The sequence below is a fragment of the Austrofundulus limnaeus genome, unplaced genomic scaffold (assembly GCF_001266775.1).
Source record: "Austrofundulus limnaeus strain Quisiro unplaced genomic scaffold, Austrofundulus_limnaeus-1.0 Scaffold129, whole genome shotgun sequence".
In the NCBI taxonomy this organism is placed as follows: domain Eukaryota; kingdom Metazoa; phylum Chordata; class Actinopteri; order Cyprinodontiformes; family Rivulidae; genus Austrofundulus; species Austrofundulus limnaeus.
Window position 1 is genome coordinate 321485 of NW_013952531.1, and position 8832 is coordinate 330316.

At 40.4% G+C, this 8832-nt stretch overlaps 1 protein-coding gene across 3 annotated transcripts in view; it reads left to right on the plus strand.

The window, feature by feature from the left end:
* scara3 (scavenger receptor class A, member 3) overlaps nucleotides 1-7638 on the plus strand; it is a 25892-nt gene extending 18254 nt beyond the window's left edge. For all 3 annotated transcript variants that reach the window (XM_014015419.1, XM_014015418.1, XM_014015417.1), the window contains 9 exons: nucleotides 916-1035; nucleotides 3352-3432; nucleotides 3566-3684; nucleotides 3774-4018; nucleotides 4101-4320; nucleotides 5426-5514; nucleotides 5597-5789; nucleotides 5910-6087; nucleotides 6162-7638. In XM_014015419.1, the coding sequence (XP_013870873.1) occupies nucleotides 916-1035; nucleotides 3352-3432; nucleotides 3566-3684; nucleotides 3774-4018; nucleotides 4101-4320; nucleotides 5426-5514; nucleotides 5597-5789; nucleotides 5910-6087; nucleotides 6162-6655 (1739 nt within the window). In that variant the 3' untranslated portion in view covers nucleotides 6656-7638. The remainder of the gene's footprint in view (nucleotides 1-915; nucleotides 1036-3351; nucleotides 3433-3565; nucleotides 3685-3773; nucleotides 4019-4100; nucleotides 4321-5425; nucleotides 5515-5596; nucleotides 5790-5909; nucleotides 6088-6161) is intronic.
* Nucleotides 7639-8832: the final 1194 nt, after the last annotated feature.

Sequence of the window (8832 nt, forward strand, 5' to 3'; positions counted from 1 at the left end):
CATCCATCCAACCATCCATCATCCATCCATCCATCTATCATCATCCATCCATCCATCCATCCATCCATTCATCCATCCATCCATCATCCATCCATCTATCCATCCATCATCCATCCATCATCCATTCATCCGTCCGTCCATCCGTCCATCCATTTATCCATCCATCCATCCATCATCCATCCATCCATCCATCATCCATTCATCCATCCATCATCCATCCAACCATCCATCATCCATCCATCCATCTATCATCATCCATCCATCCATCCATCCATCCATTCATCCATCCATCCATCCGTCCATCCATCCATCATCCATCCATCCATTATCCATCCATCCATCCATCCATCCATCATCCATTCATCCATCCATCATCCATCCAACCATCCATCATCCATCCATCCATCTATCATCATCCATCCATCCATCCATCCATCCATTCATCCATCCATCCATCCGTCCATCCATCCATCATCCATCCATCCATTATCCATCCATCCATCCATCCATCCATTATCCATCCATCCATCCATCCATCCATCATCCATTCATCCATCCATCCATCCATCATCCATCCATCCATTATCCATCCATCCATCCATCCGTCATCCATCCATCCATCCATCCATCCATAATCTGTTTTGTGTGTATATTTATATTTGTGTGTTTGTGTTTATGATTGTTGTGCTTTAAATGCTTCTTCTGTATGAGTTTGTGTGGCTTTAAATACATGAAATACAAAGTTTCTTGTTGTTTGTTTAGTATCAGAATCTGAACAAAAACATGTGATAAAGGTTAGTTTTAAAAGGAGAAGAAAGCAGTATAGACTCTGAAGGAACTAAATGCATATAATTTAAATATTTCTCTCATGTACACCACAGTAATCATCCAGTCCTACACATGTTGTGTGTTCAGGTCGGACTCGAGGAGGCTGTGTGAGATGTCAGCAGAGTCATTCTCTGCAGCTGGCTGTCAAAGTTCTTTATGGTTTTGTTGTTTTCCTCATCATCACAGTTGCAGTGTTGGCGTCACTCGGTAAGATGAGTTTAACTTTTACTCCAGTTCAGATGTGTTGTTTGGTAAAATCCACTGATTTAGGCCAGAAAATTCATTATTGTTGAACCTTTCTAATTTATCCAGACAGTTTACCAACATAGATCAAATGTTTCTGGTTTTTGTGCCGTGTTTTACCTCCTGCTGCTCAGCTGTATCAGATGGTTTTACATTAACGTGACATTACCAGGGCTAAGTGTTGTAAAGTTTCATGAAAGGGTAGGAGGAGGCCAGGTTACTGCTACAACCCCCCCAAAACAAAAACCTGTATTCAGGTAGAGACAGGATAAGATTCAGGTTTGCTCCGAGTGTGAGTGTGTGTTGGTATTATTTTATAAAACATATTAAACAAACTGGACTCTTTGTAGCAGCGCACTCAGACTTCCAAGTAAAATCCTAAAAGTTTAAAAAGTAAAACATCTGGACATCAGTCCTGAATATAATAGAATTCAAGATGTTTTTTTATTTTATACAAATGTTCAGCTAACATTTTAAATTTGTTCTCAGAATAACAGCTTGCTAACCAAGCAAATAAGCTAAGCTAGTTGCTAACACATGTAGCCTGTGGCTGTTGGACTTCAGCTGCTGCCTTTATTTTGTGTTTTTCAGTAGATTATTGATTATTTAGTAGTTCTAAAGACTTCAAACTTCTCTTTTATTGATAGAAACTAAAGCTGCAGCAGTTGACTAAACCTTGGTCACCTATAAAAATCTTGTTTATGTTTTTATGTTGGTAGTTTTTTGTTTACACATCGAATAGTGAAAATTACATTTTTTTATCATAAGCTAATTACTTCTGAGCTTTATTTTACTAATTATTGACTTTAAGCACAACAAATCAAAATCAAATTAATACAAATTCACTTTTTAAATCTGTATTTGCATCGAACGGTGATTATAACTGGAAGTTACATCAGAACAGTTCAACACTTTGTGAATAAAAAGACAAATGTTCTAATAGCAAGTTTTATTCTGTGCAGAGATGCTCAACATAAGCACTCAAAGAAAGTACATAATTATATATTATATTTTAATTATGTATTATATTATTATGTCATAATTAGAGTATTTAAATAGATTTTGTTTGTGTATTTAAGTTGTCTTTGTCACATTTTTAGGTATTAGTTTGGCTTGGTGAGTTGTTTTATTTAATGGGTCACATATTATCAGTGTTTGTCTGTGATTTATTTTAGTCCAAGCTGTTGTTTTACTGAAACTGTGATGATGACAAATTTGTAATAAATAAAGAACTCATTTTTGTGTTTTTGGGAACTACCTTAAACAGAAAGTAATAAAAACTCCTGAGGTAATTCTCCAACAAACGAACACGAGCCGTGCACATTGTCCTTCATCACTGTCAGCGTATCTGATGTAAGTGGGCAGATGGTATGTGCTGAACATGTGGAAACATTTAGAGATGTGAAACAAAGCACAGCACAGAGTCAGAGCTTAAAATGCTGAAAAAGACCCAACAAAACCACCAAACAAGCGTGTTTCCTCACTAACCTGAACTCGGACACAAACTAAACTATTGCTCTCCTGGGAAATATGTGAGCGGTCAGGACCTGGACAGCTGCATCAATATTTATGTGCTTTACTTGTATTTGTTACCTAATGAAAACTTAACATGTTGTCTTTTCAGGGCTTAAATTACAACTTCCTCTTTTTGCTCCTTTAAATTCTTCCCATTTCCTGTTGCTGCCAAAGAACAACTGAAGTTAATAATCTTCCTGGAGAGTTCCTAGACGTCGTCTTACACATTTATTTTTATTAATTTTGGTTTGATTTATGTAGTGAAGTTTAATTAACTAGAATATGTGCTGCCGTTTGTAAAGTTACACAGTCAAAAATTAACTTACAAATTAAATATTTAGTTAACAAGCTAAATATTTAACTTGTGACTTAAATATTTAGCTAGTAAGTTAAGTATTTAACTTAAATATTTAAGTTGCAACCTAAATATTTAGGTAGCTAGCTAAATATTTAAGTCACAAGTTAAATATTTATCTTGTTAACTAAATATTTAATTTGTAAGTTAAATATTTAGTTTATAAACTATGACATTTATAAATGTATGAATCATATGGTGAAAAACTGACTTGGAAAAATAAATCTGTTCTTTTTTTCTTATAAAAGGTTAAATAAAACAAAAATATTGGTGGTAACTTTTGACTGTGTAACTGTACAAACAGCACCTCATACTAAAATCTCTCTTTTCATTGAAACATTCAGTTTATATTGTGTATTTTCAGGACATTTAAACATTTACTTTAGCTTCTTTTCTCTCTGTGGCTTCAGTGTTCAAAAAGGTGGACAGTTTATCTGAGGAGGAACTGGTGTACAAGAAGAAGATCACCAAGGTCCAACAAGGCATAGAAGGTATCTGTTTTTAGTTTTTACACAGACTCTGCTCAGAAACGATGGAAAACAAATTTACAAAGCAAATCTGGTCAACGGTTTATCAGATGAGATGGATTTTCTTCTCACTTCATCGTCTTCCTTCTTGTCTCAGACTTGAGGTCCGTATCCAACTGCTCAGGGTGCCTGGATGTGTCGTTGTACAGTGAGGAGATCAGCAGGCTGAAGACTAGATTTGAGGCCATCCAGAAGATCATACTGGGACAAGAGCAGGTATAAATGTAAAAGCCAGATTCACAAATCAATAAAACCCCAGTATTCCTCAGTATTCTGATAGAACTTCTGATTTCTATCCACTCCAGGTCTTAGGCAACGCGTCCCAAACCCAGAGCACGGTAAAAGCCACCAGCAACCAGCTGACCAGGGAAGTCCAAACCCACCTCGTGTCCATCAAACTACTCAACCAGTCCCTGGAAAGATTCCTGGATCAAGTGGACGGTTGGAAGGAGGTGATCGAAGAAACCGACGAGAAGATGAAGACGCTGATGAAGGATCAGTACGACATCAAAGCCACGGCGGAGCAAGTTAACACAACTGTAGCTCTCAGGTGAACGGAAGACAAATATCACACAACAGATTTTATTGTGTTCAAAGTGTGACACCACCAGTGTTCCCTGTGGGCTCCTCAGCAAGACGTGGATCGACGCCCTGCAGAGGAAAGCAGACGAGGAGAGTCTGGTCCTCCAGAGGCTGACCAGCGACTGGCAGAACTACAGCCGGGTTCTGGGAGCCATCAAATCTAACGCCAGCAGCACGGCACAAACCGTGCGCTTCCTTCAAAACAGCGTCACCATGGACCAGCAGAGGATCTCCATGTGGTCGGAGGTGATCTTTGACCTCACGCAGCAGGTAAGGGTGGGATTCAGTTCTTATAACTGCGCAGAGGTGGCCACAAACCAGAAACCACAGTTAGCTTCACCATAATCTGTCAAATCTTAGCTTCGCTAACGCTAACTGCTAAGACGGTTAGCAGGACCAACACAAACCTGTTGTTAGTTTGATTCTATTGGTTTTATTTGAAGGTGGTGGGTCGGCCAGTACAACCCAGAGTTGTAGCTCTGTCTAACTTGTGATACATCCTGTTTTCAGAATAAAAGCATTTCTTTGCTCAAGTTTGCATTTTATAAATATTGTTTGAAGTTAGTCTGACAACAAATAGCAAATACTTGCTCTACCATAATTTACTTTAATATTACTAAATATTATTTAATTCGTTTTGATTCTCGTAGTTCAAATGTTAGCTGCTAAAGATGCTACATGCTACACATATGGTACCTGACACATCCAGGACCACTTGTAAGAGGGGATAGTTTTGATTTATTTTGGGATCAACACCATAAAAATCTAAGTTTTTACACTTGGGAATATTTTAGTGGACTTAAAATTAGCGGAAGTGTGACTGCCTGATCTGTCGCGGTAGCACGATCCATCCGGTCAGCTCATTCGTGCTAAATGATAGACTTCTGGAATGTGCTCATTTTAGGAAAAAATACCGAAAATATTTATTTCTATACTTAATTATAAATGTGTTACGTTATATTCTGAAAACAGTTTTAATATTGGACACATTTTGAGTAATAAAATGAGGGTACATGTTTATTTATAATAACTTGCTAACTATTTTCTAGACAATCATGTGTCCTGGAATAAAAATCCACATCTGTTGCAAACGTTGCCTTTTCTATGAAACATTGCAGCTGATAAAAGACTGAAATCCAATGAATTCTGTCCGTTAGCGAAATGCTACATGCTAAAAACAAAGTTTCCTGGACAGTACAGATCCTGCTTCTGGTACGGATCAGGCAGCCACAGGTAGCCAGTTTTGTGGAAGCTAATCTATCTGCTAACGCTTTCCAAAGTTAGCAAGAAAGCTAATCCGCTAAATGAGAACTTCTGCTGTTGGTTGATTATTGGACCTGGCCCACCACTGTAACTACACAACCTTTCCTCGCAGGTGTTGATCCTCCAGATGCAGCTCGACAACGTGACGGGTTTCATGGATGAAAACGAGGAGAACCTGCACGACCTTCAGTACCACTCAAGGTGAGGGATGAGGGCGGAACCCTTCGGTAAGAGACGTGGTGAAATGTTGCGACCGGACACAAACGGCCACGGTCTCTTTCAGGTACTATGAGAACCGTACGGGCGAGCGTTTCTCCGCCACGGACGGCCGTCTGAACTCCATCGAGATGGAGATAGACACCATCGCCTCCAGCATCAACGCCACGGTCAGCCACGTCCAGAGCATGTACAAGTACATCAACGTGGAGAGCTCCTCCTGCCAGAGCCGCCTGGGTCGACACACAGAGGACCTTCAGGTGTAGACCCCTCTGGGGAGCCACATTAGAGCTTCATCTGCCTCACATGTTGGGTTTTCTTTGTTTGTAGGGTCCAATCAGAGTTCTCAGTTCCATTTACCTCTGCTGTTCTTCCTGCAGTACATGAACAGCACCGTCCTGTTGCTCCGGACCGCAGCTGAAACGCTGAGGCAGCAGAACGTGCTGCTGAACGTCCGACTGGACATGGACGTGAGGAACTTGTCCATGGTCATGGAGGAGATGAAGCTCGTGGACGTTTTCCACACCCAGGTTATTAAAAACTTCACCATTCTTAAAGGTATGGAGGTCAGACACAAACAGAATGTTTCGTCTCTTTTATTTTGAAATTAATTGACAGTATTTATAAAACAGGGGCTCCTGGACCACCTGGACCCAAAGGGAACCGTGGCGACCCTGGGTCTAAAGGACCGGGGGGACTGACAGGCAGCAAAGGTGACAGAGGTCCAATAGGGAGCAGTGGACCTGCTGGTGTGAAGGGCTCTCTTGGCCCCAAAGGAGCACCAGGTGAACCAGGCCCTGTCGGCACCAGAGGAGCCCCAGGTATCAAAGGAGCCAAGGGGTCCATTGGTCTCCCAGGCCCCAAAGGAGAAAGGGGCCAGAAAGGTGATATGGGTCCATCTGGTACAGACGGTGCACCTGGGCTCATAGGGTCTCCAGGAATCCAGGGCCAGGTAGGACAGCCAGGTGTCACTGGACCACCAGGATCAAGGGGTAAACCAGGGCCAGCGGGACCACCTGGACCACCAGGTACCCCCGGACCCCCTGGCTTGTCGTACACCCACGATCGAACCAACGCTCCTCAGCAGCGAGCCGTGACGCCTGCTGCCGGGTCCAAGAGACGGTAGAGAGAAACTCAGAGCGACGGTGGGTTTGTGGTCCAACGAGGCCCAGAACCATGACCTGAAAGTCTTTATAACCCAGATCAAACGAAGGAGGAGAACCAGAACCATGACCTGAAAGAGTCTTTATAACCCGGATCAAACGAAGGAAGAGAACCAGAACCATGACCTGAAAGTCTTTATAACCCGGCTCAAACGAAGGAGGAATCTCACACAGACTGAAGATCTGCTCTGAAAATGGAACATTTGGACATTTTATTCTAATAAAACTCGTGTATCAATCAAATCAGTGGATAAAATCCAGTCCCCTAAAGAGCCCACTAGAACTTAAACCACCAGAACCTTTATAGTGGAGGACCCTTAAACTGAACTAGTTCCATCTCAACTTTACGTCTCATGACTTGTTTAAAAAACTCAACAAGTTTTTTGTTGCTAAATGTTTCTGGCCCATCCTGGCCCATCCTGGCCCATCGACTGGCTCTTTGTTGGGTCATTAAAAGTGAAAATGTCTTCAGAGCAGGTACTCTGAAGACTGGTTCACCAACAGCTCTTTTTTACTGCAGTTGGTCAAAAGTAAAATGAAAACTAATTTTTATTTTAAACAGTAAAACAAACTGGATCCATTCATTTAGTAATTTGTCTGAAGAAAGATGGTGAAGACAAACGTTTTGTGAAAAATAAACTAGTCACCATTAGGTTTTGTGTCCAGACACATCAGTGAAATAAAACCTAATGAGAACTTCAGCTGAAATAAAATAAAATAAAATATCCATCAATCAATCAGACGTGAAAATCAAGACGGCCCAAAACTGTAAATTTGTAAATATGCAATAAAAGCCAAATCACCAAATTACATTTACCTGTTCTTAGAGAAACAACAGTGTTGATCTTGTGATCCTTTGATTTTATCTCAAAATAAAAGTTTTGTAATTAGTTGTAATGAAATGCGACTGGTTTGCATTGAACATCAATAAAAACCCTTCAGTAAATTCTGTCTTATTATCGTCCTTGTTGAGTCCAAAGCATGACGTCATCGTTGGATTCTCACAGAACGTCTTTAAATCATTAGATATCAGCTGTTTGCTAGTTTTAGCTTTTAGCTACTGTTTGGCTGATTCAGAACTTTAGTTATACTTTGCTTATATTAGCTTTGAGCGTAGCTAGTTTGAGTTTTTAACATTTTGGTTTTTGCTACGGTTTTGTTAATTTTAGCTTTGGGCAATGGTTTTGCTGGTTAAAGATTGTTTTTTTAGTTGCTAATATTAGCTTATATTTTTTAACAGTGAACTGATGATTTTAGCTACTTTTAGATTTTTGCTACGTTAAACTTTTTTTAGCATTGGTTTTGCTAATTTTAGCTTTAATTTTTTTAATTTTAGCCTCTGTTCTGTAATTTTTAGCTTTTGTTTGTCTCTTTTTTGCCCACTAGGTAAATTTTTGTTTTTGTTCGGCTCATATTAGCTTTTATTTTTTAGCTTTTTAGCTTCTGTCCTGTTCATTTTAGCCATTGTTCTGCTTCTTTTGACTTTGTTTCTTCAGCAGATTAAAAAAGTCCCTTTCTCAGCTCAGATTTCATCCACCGGGTTTGTTGTAAAGCTCATAAAACTGAATGTTGTGTAACGGCGCACCAACAACCAGCGACAGGAGTTCACGTTTGAAACATGAGGTTTGAATAAATCCAGCCTGTCCTCTCTCTGGAACGTCTGACGAGCTCCAGGTCAACATTTTAGCTTTTCACACAAGGATTATTCTTCACAAAAAGAACAAAAGCAGTTTGATACTGTCCTTTCTGGGGAGAAGTAACTCTGTAAGTCCTCATAAACACTTTGCTGACTGACTGTTTGTGCAGTTAGAGCTGCTGAACGTCCCACTGGAGCCCATGATGTCATCCTCCTGCACACGTTAACCTGAGCGACGGGGCTGCAACAGATCAGACAATGAGCACAGGCCACAGGCTGTAATTCACATTTGACCACTAAACTACTGGTTTAGTTGGTTTTGATGAAATGCTTATAAAACTGTCAGGAAGAGACGTTAGCTAACCTAACCGACGCAGTGTTTGAGACGTTAGCTAACTGTTGAGGTCCCCCAAAGAGCTCATTTCAGCTGAGCAAACACACTCGGCCCTTCAGCCTGGTTCATGTGTGTGTGTGTGTGTGTGTGTGTGTGTGTGTGTGTGTGTG